This window comes from Penicillium robsamsonii, assembly GCF_028829455.1.
Source record: "Penicillium robsamsonii strain IBT 29466 chromosome Unknown utg000002l_segment0_segment0, whole genome shotgun sequence".
Taxonomy (NCBI): Eukaryota; Fungi; Ascomycota; class Eurotiomycetes; order Eurotiales; family Aspergillaceae; genus Penicillium; species Penicillium robsamsonii.
The window spans coordinates 41,513-58,564 of NW_026643220.1; the positions used below are offsets into that span (position 1 = coordinate 41,513).

General features: G+C 48.5%; 7 protein-coding genes across 7 annotated transcripts; 5 read left to right on the plus strand and 2 right to left on the minus strand.

Annotated features, from left to right (window-relative positions):
• Positions 1-693: 693 nt before the first annotated feature.
• Positions 694-3,342, minus strand: N7447_003240 (ferric reductase family protein; the record flags this gene model as incomplete). The annotated part of the gene is made up of 7 exons (XM_057227515.1): positions 694-1,795; positions 1,848-1,969; positions 2,030-2,082; positions 2,143-2,372; positions 2,427-2,768; positions 2,818-2,858; positions 2,917-3,342. The coding sequence occupies 7 exons, from the start codon at positions 3,340-3,342 to the stop codon at positions 694-696; spliced, it is 2,316 nt and encodes a 771-aa protein (XP_057086856.1).
• A 1,034-nt stretch (positions 3,343-4,376) lies between these two features.
• On the plus strand, positions 4,377-6,230 carry N7447_003241 (putative transcription regulator (RTG2); the record flags this gene model as incomplete). The annotated part of the gene is made up of 2 exons (XM_057227516.1): positions 4,377-4,474; positions 4,541-6,230. 2 exons carry the CDS (start codon positions 4,377-4,379, stop codon positions 6,228-6,230), a joined length of 1,788 nt encoding a protein of 595 aa, XP_057086857.1.
• A 749-nt stretch (positions 6,231-6,979) lies between these two features.
• N7447_003242 (Oligopeptide transporter OPT superfamily) lies at positions 6,980-7,368 on the plus strand (the record flags this gene model as incomplete). Its single annotated transcript, XM_057227517.1, has 3 exons — positions 6,980-7,119; positions 7,205-7,238; positions 7,291-7,368. The coding sequence occupies 3 exons, from the start codon at positions 6,980-6,982 to the stop codon at positions 7,366-7,368; spliced, it is 252 nt and encodes an 83-aa protein (XP_057086858.1).
• A 1,195-nt stretch (positions 7,369-8,563) lies between these two features.
• Positions 8,564-10,546, plus strand: sidI (putative long-chain-fatty-acid-CoA ligase; the record flags this gene model as incomplete). Its single annotated transcript, XM_057227518.1, has 5 exons — positions 8,564-8,975; positions 9,042-9,339; positions 9,394-9,773; positions 9,823-10,152; positions 10,212-10,546. 5 exons carry the CDS (start codon positions 8,564-8,566, stop codon positions 10,544-10,546), a joined length of 1,755 nt encoding a protein of 584 aa, XP_057086859.1.
• A 951-nt stretch (positions 10,547-11,497) lies between these two features.
• On the plus strand, positions 11,498-12,981 carry N7447_003244 (putative pyridine nucleotide-disulfide oxidoreductase AMID-like; the record flags this gene model as incomplete). The annotated part of the gene is made up of 5 exons (XM_057227519.1): positions 11,498-11,705; positions 11,770-12,111; positions 12,173-12,530; positions 12,586-12,893; positions 12,944-12,981. The coding sequence occupies 5 exons, from the start codon at positions 11,498-11,500 to the stop codon at positions 12,979-12,981; spliced, it is 1,254 nt and encodes a 417-aa protein (XP_057086860.1).
• A 470-nt stretch (positions 12,982-13,451) lies between these two features.
• On the plus strand, positions 13,452-14,162 carry N7447_003245 (glutathione S-transferase family protein; the record flags this gene model as incomplete). Its single annotated transcript, XM_057227520.1, has 2 exons — positions 13,452-13,505; positions 13,551-14,162. 2 exons carry the CDS (start codon positions 13,452-13,454, stop codon positions 14,160-14,162), a joined length of 666 nt encoding a protein of 221 aa, XP_057086861.1.
• A 209-nt stretch (positions 14,163-14,371) lies between these two features.
• N7447_003246 (GMC family oxidoreductase) lies at positions 14,372-16,694 on the minus strand (the record flags this gene model as incomplete). The annotated part of the gene is made up of 2 exons (XM_057227521.1): positions 14,372-15,144; positions 15,209-16,694. The coding sequence occupies 2 exons, from the start codon at positions 16,692-16,694 to the stop codon at positions 14,372-14,374; spliced, it is 2,259 nt and encodes a 752-aa protein (XP_057086862.1).
• Between the last annotated feature and the right edge of the window lie 358 nt (positions 16,695-17,052).

Below are 17,052 nucleotides of genomic sequence, written 5' to 3' on the forward strand. Positions count from 1 at the left end.
GTGTTCAAGTTTTTCCTGTTTTCCCCTGCCGATCAGCCCCTGCATGTTCCCCAGATGCCGGCGGAAAGAGATGCGGTATAGGTGCATATGGAGGTCAATGCAACCTAAAAGATGGGGTTTCCAACATTGATCTTCGACATTTGGAGTCACACTATTTGTTTTTGTTTTTTCGGCTTTTGAATATGCGTGTGATGTCTCGGTTTCTCCGGGGGAGTGGATTCCCCAGTTGATGAATCTGATCTATCACTTCTCGTCACACAGATCTTCTTCCCTTTGGGTGAACTGTTTGCTGTCCCGTTTCGTATGCTTCTGTGTTTGGTGGGCGCCTAAAATGCTGATTCAGAATCCGTTGATTCCCGATTTGAGATATGTTAGTCGCATGCGTGGGAAGGCTCCTGCGTCGTGCATGATGCACCCCTGTCAGCCACCAACAACCACATCTCCACCCCATGTTAGGAGGTCGGATCACAATTTATTCCTCTCAAATTCGAAGAAATTCATTGCGGGAAAGTTGAGGAGCCGTAAACTTCCTGTCCAAACTTGCACATACAATTGTACGGGCAAAAATCTTCTGCACCTATCTATTTCGTAACAAGCAAAAGGTCAAGTCCTAGCCTTGAAAGTATCTTCAAATTTCAGCAGTATATGCATGGCGTCGTATATTCATCACAAATTCCTCACATATCCCCTTGCCTACCACGTAAAAGACTCCTCCACAAATTTAATAGAGCGGTGGCCTTGTCGCATCGCAAGATGTGCCGCGGCACGTGCTTCATCCGCCATTCTAGGTGGGCCACATACGAGAATCGCAAGGCTACCACCGGCTGAGCACGCATCGGAGACCCGACTCATAATCAGAGATTGAAGGTGAGGTCGGTCTGACTGGATATCGAGTCCAAAATCGGTAGGATTTCCCGAGCATGTGGTCGAATCACGCGTAGCGTAGAAAGAGGCACGGAAATCCTCTCGTTCGAGGGCGCCTTTCAGTTCCCGGCGAGAAACATCTTGGATGAACGCTGCTTGTTTAGTGGTCCAAACAAGCTCCATGTCTCTGACTCGTGTTTTCTCATTTTCGGGGCTTTCGTCCCAGTCTTCAACAGATCGGCGGAGATGATCCTGAATATAAGGCACAGCCGACGCTATTCCCGTCCCACCGACGATAATCAAGACTGATTCGTACCTCCACAGTGGAAAGGCTTCCCCATAGGGTCCTTCAAGAAGAATGGTTGTGTCGCTTGTCTTGCCTGGTGAGCTCAGACATTGCTGGCGCAACTGTTTGGTCCAACCGTCATACGGGCGGACCCAGAATGTCAGTTTCAACCTCAGCGATTCTGCTTGACCCGATGAGCCACTTCCTGAGTTGCCTTGGTAATCCTGGTCGGAGGCACTACCTGCAAGGAGCGGTACATGCGAAACATCGTGCAATTTGATCGACTTTCCCTTGGATGCCGGGGCCAATGAGTTCTGGTTCCCTATTTCGTAAGACCAAGCTCCAACGGTAAAAGGATGGCTCTCCCAGCCAGTAAGCCGAAAGGGTTGGTATAAGTAATAGTACTGTCCTGGTGAAGGTTGAAGGGAAGGCGTTCCGGGTGTGACCTCTAACCGCACCACGTCGGTCGCTTCGTTGTAAATCATGCGGCTCATAGAGACCTTCACAATCCTTCCATTTGAAATACTCACGTGAAGGTTACAGTAACACAGTCGCACGATTCGAAGGAAGCGATCAACCACCCATAAAATCACCGAGGGCCACAGGTACTTCCAATATTCATTCCCTTCGAATACAATCGTGTGGCTGCCAATTGTTAGAAATATATGTAGAAGTTGGGTTAGGCTGAAGTACTTACTAAAAGCACCCGACAAGTGCGATGATCGAAAGCACGACATGAGCAATCAAGAAGAGCTCATATGTCGCAATACGAATCCGATCCAATGAGGTGATCAACAGCAGCGTCATCACAAATGTGCCCTAATGTGACACGAATATTAGAGATGAAATAACTAGAGATCAGCCAAGTTGGCAGCCTACTAAAATTCCCCACAAAACATAGGTCTTCGACAGACCTCTCCAAGCTTTTCCGGCTGCGATTTGCAGCTGTCAGTTTTCCAACCTGTAATTGAAATCAAGTGCTCGATACTTACTTTGAATAAACATGACGACGTAAAGAATAGAGTGCACTGTTGCCTGTACAGTAGCTACCCGGGCCACATGACGATGGAATATATTGAACGATGCAAAGCTCCATCCGGTGGCCCACAGGAAGATATTATTTCGTCCTCCAAAGAGCCATAAAAGAGGCAAATTCGCAAATGACATGATCCCAGTACGGTCTGCAGAATAACGCAGAATCTGGCTTGGAATGTCAGGCCAGCTTGACTGTCTGTCAGCATTTTGCACGACTCACACTCACAGGTTCTGTACGTACTAAATGTTTCCGGGGAAAGTCCGATAGCCCACGACACTCAATACGATGCTGAGCGTCCAAAATCCCATGACTATAAGCGCCTCGACTCTGGTAGAGAACGTGAAGCCTAGCAGGTGTCGACCGTATGTTGTTGCCAAAGGCGCTGGAATCATGATATGAGTCCGGACCCAATGAAGACATGTGCCTACCAGCGGGATATGTTCTAACAACCTTATGAGAGGATACATATTGGATTCAAGTGCACGCTCTGCACGGCGTTGCCGGCGGTAGAATAACCAATCACTCAAGCGATAGACCATCCCCAGTGACAGTATGCCACCCCAGTATGCATAGCCAATATAACTGATTGGTCAATATACGGATGTTTTCATACCACCTTGCACAGACTTACCTAAATGCATGATGTGACCAAGTTTCAAATTCCCAAGAATCCTACGACGTCAATAAGCTTTGGGCCTGTTATATTTCAAGAAGGCACAAAGGGTCTCACAATCGTATTGAACATTAGGTCAAAGTAAGACGCAGAAAGAAGGATGGGGGCATCCACTGTTTCACCTCGGGACAACTCTTGATAGTCGACCGTTTTCATATTCCTTATTGCATCCTCTGTGAGATTTTTAGCGACGGCTTCTCTCGACAGCAGCTCTAAGTTCCCAAATTCTTGGCACTGGTCGGCCAGCTGAGTCAAGCCTATCGCCCGTTCCCGCTCATTACAATATATGTCCGATGCGGCGTATATCGATGTGACTTCGAGCGGATTCCGGCATTGCGATTCCCATTTGTCTTTCCCTTTTGTGGGAACGCCAGCAAACGATATGTAGTTGTATGCCGTGTAGACAGCCGTTACACACCGCCCATCCTCGGGTTTGGCCCAGACACCATGGGCGAGTGCGATTATCAGTAAGCGGAGCAACATAATGAGTCGCTAGATCGCAGGTGAGTCCGGAGTGAGGTGCAGAAACGGTTGAAGAGAAAAAGCGGAGCACCGGCTGTAAACCGATAATCGCACTGATCAGGTGGACCCATATGGATCGGCGAAGTCTCTGAGCTGTGGTGATTTGCGAGCGTTGGATCTCATCGGACCAAAACTCCTGGCTGGGGTTATAAGAAGAAAATAATTGAATTCTAACCCAATATTTCCCTGGAGAAATTAAAAGGATAAAAAAAAGGAACAAAGGAACCAGGTTCAGTTGTGGGAAACTCCCGAGGTCAGGAATCCTCTCGGACCCGTGGACCACCTATACAGGGGTCTTATCTGATCTGATTGATTACAGAACAGCCACGTGACACCATGATTGGCTTAGCTTATTTCAGTCCAAATGTCAAGTGAACAGCCGTATATTTACTCGGTCGATATCGAATTTTAGTGTGACATATTTTAGATACCTACTCCAGATGTGCATAAGCATTATCCTTTTCTGGTGTATAAATTTGTAAATACAACGACAATGCTGGGAATATATATATGACAGAGGCGTGGGAACACTCATCAGCAGTTATGAGATCAGCCAAATTTTCTCCACTAAAGGTTGCTTTAGTCAGATTCCCCTAATAATTGATTTATATACACTAGTATGGTATATCTGGAATTCATTTAAAAAAGGGTTGAGAAAAGTTGAATGAGACAACCGATGTCAACTCGATGCCTTGACACCCTAAGGCATAAATTAATGCCTTGCCCGCTGCCAAGAAGACCTTTAATCTTCGATGTACTCAATACGTCCGACCACAATGGCTTGAATGGGCTAAGAGATTGAAATTGTTCATGTTTCAAAAGGTTACTGAATTAACTTCAACATTTTTGAACAAACAATGTACTTGGAAGCTATCGCACCTTGTATGGCAGAATAACAGGCGGTCGAGAATAATGATGTCACATTATTTTTTCCAGAGTTTACCTGCGGGAGATTCCATGTACGTACACCCGATCAACTTCAACTGGTCACCATAATGGGAGGAGGAGACCGAACCCCAACAATGAATATCCGAAAGGTCTCATCTGATCCGGGCCAGAATGTATACCTTCATGCGGTAGTTGATTTAGGCAGGTAGGCAGACCAAATCCGCCTGCCCTTTGATGTACCCTGGGGACTGTGCACTGATGTATATTGCAGTAATGGCATCCGTTGTTCGATCTCAGACCTCTCGCCCCCAAGCACCCGTGTCATCCCTACTGTACATTTTCATCGGGTCAACATCTCACTCTACGAGGCCCAAGTGGACCCCGACTCAGGCAAGCGAATCCCAATTCCACAGCATGTCATAGACCGAATCGTCAGTGCCATAGTTCGTTTCCAGATTGTTTGCATGGAGATTGGAGTTCCTGATCAGAACATTCGGATCATCGCCACGGAAGCAACTCGAACTGCTATCAATGCTTCTGCGTTCATCGACGCCATCCGCCACAAAACTGGAATCTCGGTGAAAGCATTACGAAAGGAGGAGGAGGGGGTCATTGGAGCATGGGGAATTGCCAGCAGCTTTTCAGACGTGGAGGGACTTGCACTTGATTTGGGAGGTGGGAGCATGCAGATGACTTGGATCACATCGCATGCGGGCAACGTGCATATGAGTTCCCAAGGATCAGTCAGCTTTCCCTACGGAGCAGCTGCATTGACCCAGAAGCTGGCAGATCTCAAACGGGGCAGAAGTAAGGAGGAAGCGCACAAAGCACGGGAACAATTCCGCGGGGAGATGGCCGACAACTTTCGCGCCGCTTTTAATACCCTGAATGTCCCTGAACATCTTGTTCAGAAGGCTAGAAAGCAAGGAGGCTTTCCCCTTTACCTCTCCGGTGGAGGATTTCGGGGATGGGGCTATCTTCTGTTATATCTGCACCAGACAAAGAGTCAAGGTTACCCCATTTCGATTATCAATGGGTATTCTGCACCCAAGAAAGACTTCGAGGATACTGAAACTCTCAAAGAGGTGGCTCGAACGGCACACGAAATCTTTCGGGTCTCCGACCGGCGACGCAGGCAGGTGCCCTCGGTTGCGTTCTTAGTCAAGACACTGGCGGAGTCATTACCCCATGGAATCAAAGAGGCCCATTTCTGCCAAGGTGGAGTACGGGAAGGAGTGCTGTTCCGTGAGATGCTCCCGATTGTCCGCCAACAGGATCCCCTGGAGGTTGCCACAGCCCGTTATGCGCCCTCGTCGGCCCAGGCCCTGGCTGCTTTATTGTTGGCCGCCCTCCCTCGCCCATCTGCCAGCCGATCGTTCCCATCTTCCATCAGTCTTCACCTTGTCCAGGCTTTTGCTAATTCCCTATATTACCACGCCACAATGTCCAAAGAACTCTCCTCTAGTGCCGCACTATATAGCACTAGCACTGGGATCCTAGCCTCCACGCATGGGATTCCACATGCCCACCGTGCTCTCCTGGCACTAATGCTCCAGGAGCGTTACGGTGGAGAATTACCACCCCGAGACATGGATTTCAAGACCCACCTCCAGGGGATCTTGACCCCAGAGGAGGTCTGGTGGACACGGTATCTTGGAAAACTCGGTCTTGTCCTAAGCTGGCTGTACCCAACCGGGTCTATCGACACCTCCAAGCCTCGAATTATTCCCTCGGCACAATGGAAGAATGGATTAGGGAAGAAGGGCAACAAAGACGGCCTGGACTTGACAATTGCCATTCAGAAAGTTGCATATGACCCGTCTCACCTGAAGGAAGAGCTCGAACATGACGTGCAGAAAATCCAGAAGGTCGGAAAGCGGAAGAATTGGATTGGTGGGCGAAATGGCTGGGGCATCAAAGTGCGTGTCTCAGTAGTAGAAGAGGATTTATTGGGCCTGTGAGTGGAGCAACGCAGGCCGTGGAGTCGGCCCATTATGTTCTACATACCGGTAGGATGTAGATTTGCATCCCTGTCATTGAATTATGCTAGTCCATAAGGCCATAGATACATACTCACGGGAGAATATGCCATAGGAACGAGTGACGATGCCTGTCTCTATTTGAACATCCGTTGACCAGATCCATCGTGATTCCCCTGTGCCGCCTCGGGAAAAGCCGCAGCTAGATCCAACCTTCTTGTGCCTGTGGGATTCTCAACCTGGTCATACGTATAAGATATGGGTCCCTATAAAGCTTCTTTTCGGAATTCCATGGCAAACCTCAATGTGGAAACTTGCCTAGGATATAGATTCTATGTGTCACTAATATTAACCTAAATGTACATTAAAAATAAATAAAACAAAATATGGAACTTGGAACTTCTAGACACGAAAGAGACAAAAATCAGTAATGAAGTCCGCCATAATTCGATGATTCGGACCTAAACACAGAATGGTGTCTGTCTGCCGTCAGCCTTATAGCGCCGAGAACTACAATGGACATGTTTATTTTCAGGGATTCAGTCCAATGTTACATCCGAATTACACGTTCTTTCTGTTATCTGATTTTGCCTATTCTTTGGTTGATCCTTTTCCTCTGTTAGTTTCTTCCTCATGCACATTGGCTACTCCTCTTGGCAGTATTTCTTCACGATCGGTGCCATTTTACCGATTCCTGTCTATTGTATGGCCCGCCAATACCCCAAGTTGTTATGGAGAAGAACTTATGTTCCCCTATTCATCTGGGGGCTAAATTACCTCCCCCCTGCGACTGGAATGAACTATGGCAGTTAGGCAGTTGTCAGACTTACTTTTGGCTGGCTTATTCGAAAGCGTCCGCCGGGCTGGCGGAGTAAGTATAATTTTGTGTTAAGCTTTGCTATGGACTCATCTGTGTGAATTGCTGGCGCATTAATCTTCACAATTTATTTCCCCAGAGCCAGCAAACATTTCAACTGGTGGGGAACAGAGGTTCACGGTTTGGCTCCTTAACATTTTAATCGTCCATACTTACTAGGAGTAGAACACCTGTGACTGGAAAGGGTGTGCATATCTTTCTGTACCCAACGGCAGAAGGTTTGGCATGTATAATCCCATGTAGTTATGGATGTGCCGTTTACCTAACATGTATCCATGTCTTGTGGTCCGTGCTTGGATGAGTATGCCACATATGGGCATTTTGCAACCGGTTATCTGTTAATCTGATCGTATGGGACATCTTTGTTTGGTTGACAAGCAATGATAGAAGAGTCCACTTTCAACAGCTGGACATAGCCCAACGAGAGAATGAAGTTATCATATATATGTAGCTATGTAACAATTAGCCCTGGATTGGATTATGTATATGGCCATTTTTCTTCCAGTTGCCGTAACAATGAATGTTTTTAAATGGTATTTGGTATTTTTAGGTGGGTCCTGGGTCCAGGTCCGGCACAAAGCCGATATCGGGAATGATTGATTAGATCAGCCCGATTGATTAGATTTCCAAGGTTGCACAGTCGCATGGTAGATGGGCTACTTTACTTTCGTGAAGCTTAACGATGGACATTAAATTATATCTATTATATACTGGTCTTCTCGAGCTCTAAGACGATTTCCCCCTGCTCACCTTTGAAAAGCGACAAAGTAGTTTCGGAATGACGAGATCCGCCTGCCCCAATTATTCACACCAACTCGGATGTCCCGGGCTAATGTACTGTATGTACCTACATGCATTATCCCAACTGATTGATAAACCCCCCGGCATGAAATTCTGCAGACAAGTTATCTGATCCTGAGTGGGTCTGGTGTCACGACGTGATTTCTTTCTTTCTTTTTTTTTTTTGCCAATGCCGGGCAGATTGCGCTCTGACAACCAATCCTGGACTATACTAGGGGAAATTTACCAGACGATCCCGTGGAAATGAGAAGAAAATTCTACATATCATACTCCGTAGATGTCTAAGAGATTCAGATATCTAATATTATTCCCGGATATTCGCAATTTCCGGTATCAGTCCACCCCCATAGTTGTCATAGAATAGATTCTCACAGCCTTCAACGACTAAAAAACAAAACCAAAATAAATCTCGGAGTGTATGCCAAGGTTCGCTTGATGAAGTGGAGCTGTATACCATCCAGCCAAGCATAGAAGCCAAAACTCGTGAAATATTACCAAATACCAAACTTCCGATGTGGAGCCCGGCCTATCTGATGGAATTAAAAAAATTGGATTTTATGTGCGAAATTTGTATTGTCGGGTACATCTATAAACCCCTGCCCGAGGTTTTTTCTTGATTTTCTTCAACTTTCTAACCATGGCGGCCCCAAGAAGTGTACAGCGCTTGCAGCAGACACTATCGCATGTACAGCCTCCTATTAGTCCACAGCTGTCTCTTGTCGCAGGCCCGACGGAGCCACAGCTGCTGGACATTACCTTGGGTGAACTGTTGACACTTCAAGCACTACAGTATGGAAGAATTGAGTGTTTGGTCTTCCCCTGGACCGGTGCGCGATGGACATACGGCCAGCTGAAAGATGAGACCGATCGTTTAGCTCGGGGAATGTTGGCTTCGGGTATTCAAAAAGGCGATCGCATTGGAATTATGGCGGGCAATTGTGAGCAATACATCTCGGTGTTCTTTGCGGCCGCACGAGTTGGGGCTATATTGGTCGTCTTGAACAATACGTACACCCCCTCCGAGCTGTATTACGCTCTAAATCACAGTGGTAGGTGATACATATCCACTTCCCGTATTACCGACTCCATACTAATCTCGGCTTTTTTTCATTCAGAATGCCGAATGCTTTTCATGACACCACGCATTGGACGTCATAATCTCGAGGAGGTCCTCATCGAACTCGGCCCTAATCCTAAAAAGGCCGCGACTTCAGAATCACTGGAGGAAATCGTCATTCTCCGCGAGAGATACAACAACTTCACCACCTATCATGATGTCATGGAACGCGGTCTGTCGCAGGCTGCACATGTGCTTCAGGACCGCGAGGCCGAGTTACGACCGGATGATGTCTGCAATCTACAATTCACTAGCGGTTCAACAGGCAGCCCTAAAGCTGCCATGTTGACACACCAGTACGTAGATTATATATGTACGACAATTCGTCCCTAAAGCTAATTCCTCCGCAGCAACTTGGTTAATAACTCGCGGTTTATCGGTGATCGCATGAACCTCACCTCTTTTGATGTTTTGTGCTGCCCGCCGCCCTTGTTCCACTGCTTTGGGCTGGTTCTGGGCATGCTCGCGGTGGTCACCCATGGCTCCAAGATTGTTTTCCCTAGCGAAACCTTCGACCCAAAGGCGGTTCTGCATGCCATCTCCGACGAGAAATGCACTGCTCTACACGGTGTTCCAACTATGTTTGAGGCGATCCTTGCCGTTCCCAAGCCCCCCAACTTTGACACCTCGAACCTCCGCACAGGCATCATTGCTGGGGCTCCAGTCCCGCGGCCACTCATGAAGCGGCTTTTCGCAGAATTGAATATGACTGAATACACCAGTAGCTACGGTACCGTCCCTCCCATTGACATTCCGATAAATGCTAATCCAAGCTCTAGGTCTCACGGAGGCCTCGCCCACTTGCTTCAATGCTTTCACCACCGATAGCATCAACACTAGATTGACCACCGTCGGAAAGGTCATGCCCCATGCTCGGGCGAAGATTATCGATGCACAGGGAAACATCGTTCCCGTTGGTCAGCGTGGTGAACTTTGCATGGCCGGTTATCAGCTCACCAAGGGATACTGGCATAACCCGGAGAAGACGGCAGAGACATTCACCACCGATGCCGAGGGTGTCAAATGGCTCAAGACAGGCGACGAAGCTTCTTTTAATGCAGAAGGGTACTGCACCATCACTGGTCGTTTCAAAGACATCATCATTCGTGGTAAGTTTGAATCCCCTAGATTGACATCCATCGCAATTTCTAATTGTGGCATCTGATAGGTGGTGAGAACATATATCCTCTCGAGATCGAAGAACGATTGACCGCACATCCCTCAATTGAGTTAGCATCCGTGATTGGTATTCCCGACCCCAAATACGGCGAGGTCGTTGGAGCATTCATCGCGATCGCGTCGGGCGCCGGTCGTCCGACTGACGATGAATTGCGCACATGGACACGTGAGACTTTGGGTCGACACAAAGCTCCGCAGCATGTGTTTGTATTTGGAGAAGAGGGGGCTTCAGGCACGGTTCCTGTAACGGGAAGCGGCAAAGTTCGCAAAGTGGAGCTACGGCAAATGGCAATGACGGTGCTGACTGAGCGCCAGAACGCATGAATTGGAAGAAGAAAAAAAAAAAATTAAAGAGCGCAGATTGTACAGTTCTTGTGTTTTAGTATCGAGCTAGAGTTCACAATAATACCCCAATCCCATTGACGAAGTAAACTTCAATGTGGCACCCAATAAACCAGAAAATCGGGATTTGAAACAAATTAATTAAATTGAGGGGCGTATCTTATCAGATTCTATTGTAATTCGCTCAACCCGACACTTGTATCGTCAAGTAATAACGCAAAGTGGATTTTCCAGCGAAATGCGCCATTTCCTTTTTTTGTCATGAGGGACATTTTCCTATAATCAGATTAGATGCTCATCTTGTCTGATAGATGATCCTTTCCATTTCAGGGTTAGTAACTTGTATTGAACCGTGGAATCAAGTGTGTATTACACTGTACTAGGATTACGGTCGGGTGAAGGACTCGGAGTCCATGAAATATTCAATGTTGTGCATGTCCCTTCGCCAGGGTTCTCCTCTTCCAAAATTCTATTTTCAGATTATGTGCCGTAATAAACTGACAAAAAGAGACTTGAGGCATGCACAGACAACCCGCTTTTGCGTGTGTATCAGCCACCGTGTCTGTTCTACCGAAATACGACTTGGCACTGAGGTGTGTACTGTCCCAGAAAGACCGTCACGGAGTAATCGGAGGTCAAGCCAATATAACCGAGGGATGTTTCACGTTTCGCGGTTGTCATCGGATCTGATAATCCGAGCCAAGAAGCCAAGAGAACAACCATGGATGCACTATATCCGATGTCGCTTTCAATCTGATAAGATCCGGACCCGCATAATCCGATGAGATGACGCTATATTTTCATTTTTTTCGAATACATAGCTCAGTCTATTGGCTTTTGTCTCGGTTTCTTTCTTTTCTTATTCTCCTTTCCACTTTCCTTTTGTCTTTCTCCAGTTATTGCTGGTGTCACACCTCTCCTTCTCAACTCATCATGCCCTCCAACGACTTTGTCCGAACTGTATCTCGCAACTTCCGAGTACTTGTGATCGGTGGCTCTTATGGCGGCCTAGCTGCTGCATTGGCTCTCATTGATCTCTCACAGGGTCGCCTTGCCCGTTTCAACTGCAATCCTGATGCCAAGGCTCCTACACATCGCATTCCAATACAGATAACTGTGGTTGATAAGCGAGATGGGTATTGTACGCTCCCAGAAGATTAACAAGATCAACAATTCCCCTATCACGCCTTAGCTCACATGTCTAGATCATTTGATCGGATCCCCAAAGGCCCTAGCTTGCGAAAAGTTCGCGTCCGAGGCATGGACTCGCTTCCAAGATATTCCCGGGCTCAAGTATCCAGGTCTCAGATTTATCCAGGGAAGTGTTAGTACGGTTGATTTTAAGACCAAATCCGCCTGTATTGTTGATGCAAAGACCAAGAACAGCCGCACCGAGCCCTATGACTACTTGATTGCAGGCTCGGGGCTGCGTCGGTCTTTTCCCACTGTTCCCCAATCCTTGCGGCGAGATGAGTTCCTCGAGGAAGCCAAGGAGCATATGGCCGATGTGAGGCATGCCCGTGATGGTATCATTATTGTCGGTGGAGGTAATTTCTATCAGTAACTCTACTAGTTTCATCCCCACTAACCTCCCTTTTTCATGGATAGGCGCTGTGGGCGTGGAGATGGCTGCCGAATTGAAGATTCTTTACCCAGAACAGAAGATCACCCTGATCCACTCTCGAAAGCGCCTACTATCCTCAGAGCCATTGCCGGATGAGTTTGCTGAGCGAGTAGGTTCTATATTGCGTGAGACAGGCGTCGAGGTCATCCTAGGGCAACGCGTTATCGATACAACCGCCGTAGACACAAAAGATGGGACACGGATCTGGAAACTCACGCTCAGCGATGGTCAACAGCTCAAAACTGGTCACGTTCTCAATGCCGTCTCTCAAAGCATTCCAACATCGACATATCTACCGAAAGAGGCATTAAATGCGGAAGGATACATCAAAGTGGACCGCTCGTAAGGCTGCTCCCTGCACCAGATTGTTCACAGAACGTTTCTAATATCTCTGCAGACTACAATTCTCCGGTGCCATCCCTAACCCAGAGTATCATTGGGCAGTAGGAGACCTAACCGCGTGGGAAGGTATCAAGCGCTGTGGTGGTGCAATGCATATGGGCCATTATGCCGCGATGAACATTCATCAGCACATGATGGCAGAGTGTACCGGTGGAAAGCCAGACTATCAGACCCTGGAGCCGTTCCCGTCTGTGATGGGACTGGCCCTGGGCAAAACGGCTGTCAGTTATACCCCAGGCGAGGGCACACGTGAGGGTGAAGACCTGATGAAGAGCCTGTTTGGCAAAGATATGGGACACACAAGTGAGTCTATATCCCGAACTTGTGGACTAAAAATCTAACCCTAATTGCAGTTTGCTGGAACTATATGCGCCTCGGTGAGGCATACTAGGCGCGACCTAGTAGGTCTGGGATGGATGTGTCGAGATTGAATTTTGATTTTGTATAATATTAGACTAGTATACCATGAAGTTTTTTGCTTCTTTTGTTTCTGTTTTTTGGACAATAACTTTGACATATTGAGACGCGAAAAGATAAGAAAAGATCTAGGTTTATAATAAAGCCCTCTTCGCATGACTAGCCAAGAACTCAGGCTTCGGATTGTTTCCGCTTGTTTCGGAGAATTAAAAAAATATGTGAGAAGCGCGTTATATTGAGAGCATTTGAGAGTATTGAAAACAACACACACTATAATAATATATAAATTTCTCTTTATAACAAAAATCCAAACACAATTGAAGCGATGTACAAATCTGCTTAGAAATCCAGTTCCACATGATTCTACCCCACACCTTCCCTTCACATAAAACCCCTACATCTACAAAGTACCAACACCGTTATCTCACCTCATTAATATCCACAATGGCACCATTCGGCACTATTTACTCCTATCAGCCCAGTCCTCGGGTCATGAAGGTAAAATCCCTTCCAAATATCTCTGCAACCCGCTAACCTCCATAGGCCCTGGCTGCGGCCAACCTGAATGGCCTGGAGATTACGGTTCCGGAATATGTCATGGGCAAGACCAACCGTACTCCGGATTTCCTATCCAAGTTCCCTTTGGGTAAGGTTCCCGCCTTTGAGGCTGCCGATGGAACAACCCTGTTCGAGTCAGACGCCATCACCCAATACATTGCCGAGAGCGGTCCAGCCGCCGATCAGCTCATTGGAGCTACCCCCGCCGAGCGCGCCACTATCCGCCAGTGGATCTGCTATGCTCAGGGTGAGATTTTGGACCCTGTGACGCATTTGGCGCTCTGGCGTCTCGGTATTCGGCCCTACGACGAGAAAGTCGAGGAGACCAACATCGCGCGTCTGGAACGCTCGCTGGATTGTCTGGAGACTCACTTGAAGGGCCGCATCTGGTTCGTGGGCAACGAGAAGCTCAGCTTGGCTGATATCACAGTTGCCTCTGCCCTGGTCTGGGGTTTCTCCATGGCCATCGATGCTGAGATGCGCCAGAAGTACCCCTCGGTGATTGCCTGGTACGAGCGGCTCATCGCGGCCGAGGGCGTCAAGGAGGCCTTTGGTGAGAAGAACTACGTTGAGAAGCGCCAGGGTCCCAAGGCTTGATGCTCAACATGATAAAATAAAGACAGCATTAGCACCCGAAGAATTAAGACATTAAATTCGGCTTCGCAAAGCACCTGAATCATATAAAACGAAAGAGCCTACAGAATCGTGCTAGGGATATCATAACATATAAACAACTTGGCTTTCAGGCGTGTCCGAGTGGAACAGCACATGGACAGTGAGACAAGAGATCTCCCACAGCCATCCCATCACAGACGAGCCATCACGTTGCCCTCACCGCGTACCATCCCCATCGCCCGCGCGAGGTTTCGGCTGGCCCAATCGGCGATCGCCATGTTGGTGACCATCGGGTTCACACCGCTAGCGCTAGGGAACACGGACGCATCCACGACATATAAACCGACAGTGTCCCAGACTTGACAATCCGGGTCCACCACACCTGATTTGGGTGATTTGCTCATGCGACAGGTGCCCATCTGGTGTGCGCTGGCAAACAAACCACGCTCTGGGTTCAAAGGGGACTTCTGACGAAGCTCGGCAATCCAACTCTGCAGGGCCGCATCGTTGGTGCCGTCAGGGGCCTCGGGGTCTGAAGCATCTGGCCGGATGAACGGTGGAAGGTCGCGGTAAACGGTATGGAACTCTTTGGCGCCTGTGATATACGCAATCTTGGCGCTGGCAATCGTGGCCTCCACAATATGCTTTCGGTCAAAGGCAGAGACCGTGTAGTCAACCCGGCAGCGTCCATCAACGGGATCCGGGTAAACACGACCAGAATCACGTTCTTTGGTTAAGGTGATGAAGCCAGTGCTGCGACGCAGCTTAGCCGCCCACAGCTTGTACTCCAATGAGTCTCGCCAGGGGAACATGGGAATAAACAAAGAGGGAAGCATTGAGAGAGACTCAATCTTTACACCATGTCCATCTCCATCAAGGTTCTCAAACTCATTGACAACCGTCGTGAGTGCAGAGCCTTCCCAGGGGCGGGTCTCCTCATCAAAGACAGCACCAGCTGCCATAACTGTATAACAAATAGTAAGTGCCTATTTATGTGCACTGTCGAGGGAGGCGGAAAGAGCTCTTACCTGGGTGAAGATAAAGGTTTCGGCCAATTTGAGGGTTCTTCAAGCCACTGCGGAGTAGTAGAAGAGGACTTTGCAATGTGCCTGCTGACACAACTACTTTCTTGGCCTTAATTATCACCTTACGCTCCACGGTCCCAACACCGCCGAGCCCCAAGTATGAATCACGCGACTTCCAAATTCCTTGCACACCAGAAGCAACCTTTCTGCCTTTGACATTGGTGAATAGCACTTTTTCGGCGCAGAACCCTTCCATGAATCTCGCGCCGGCCTGGGCAGCGTCCACAAGGAATGACTCCGTGGGACCTTTCTTCCCACCTGAGGCGCATCCCAACGTGCAATACCCACAGTAGTGCTTGCCGTGACCCGTGTTTTGGGGCACGGTTTTGGCAGCATAGCCCAGTTTCCGTGCGCCTTCAAGAATTACTCTATTCTGGCGGTTATGCTCAACGTGCTCCTCGTTAACACCCATGCGATCACAGACACGATCCAAACTTTTCTGGAAGTCAAGGGAGGTGAAGAAAGGTAGACCGGTATCCGCCCATTGCTGTCGGACATACCCCTGGGTCTGTAAAGATGCAGACCAGTTAACGGTACCACCACCGCCCCAGGTTGAGCCCGCTAGGACTGCCATCGAGCCATCATCGGTGGAGATCGCACCACCGTTCTCAAACATGTTGGTAAATCCCTCATTGGGACCCATGGGGAAAGTGTCGGATGGATAGGAATAGGACTTTTCCACAACTAGCACTCGATGGCCTGCTTCGGCTAGGTTCTTTGCAGCCACACTACCGCCGCAGCCACTTCCCACGATAACGACGTCGGTTTCAATCGTTTCTGGCTGATCCCCAGGAGGAAATTGCAAAAACTCATACTGGAAACCATCGGCGGGCTGGCCATGGACAGGGATGCGTGGGAATCCCAGAACTGGGCCTATGGTTGGACTGGTGGTGGCCCAACATTTCTTAACCATGGCGGTGAGTCCTCGGTAGATGGCGCGGAGAGGGGGCAGTCGAGAGTTGTCCCATCCACGTAAGACCTTTTCCCGGAATTCCACCGGTTGGTCCTGGATCGGAGTGATTGAGCCCGTCATAATCAGTGAACCAGCACGAGTGTTGAGCGCTGTCATGATCAACCCAAACCCATTTCTTCCCTCATCATGCACATGGTTGCCCAGAAGTCTTTCCACTATGGCCCGGAATTGCGGGTTCGAGGAAACATTTTCTTGCAGATACTGGGTGGCAATGTTTACGGCGTCAGGTCCAGAAATGATCGTTGACAAGCTCGACACGGCAGAATTCCATTCTGCATCTGAAATCACCCGGTCATTCGATGACTTGGCGGTTGCCGCAGAGTGGATGGAAGGCACAACTGCGTCAGCCAGCGCATAGAGGGTCTTCCACTGTAACTCCGAGAAGTAAGTGGCTGACGGCGCTGGGGGAAGAGGAACATCTCTTGGGGTGTATGTGGACACAGCATGGGTTGTCATGTTTGCAAGAACCAGAACAAACAGATGTGTATATCAAGCTCCAATGGTAGAACGGTGAGAATAAGAATCAGAAATGAAATTGTGGAGCAAGGAGAGAAGTCCTGGGCACGGGGGTCAGGGATTATAACACTAGCTCAATGTCCCACTATGACGACGGGGTACACATATGCATTAGTTCAAGTTCATCTTCAATGGGGGGGGGGGGACTATCATGCGACTGTCATGCGCTGTCAGCCCCTTGAGCCCTCAAAAGCACGAACCCAAAATCCGGGGGAGAAGCCTCGGTTGAGTGGAGAGTTGATGAGCATGGCTCTGGATTCTTGTACCGGTGGAGTCTTTGAATCCCCTGTCGACCAAT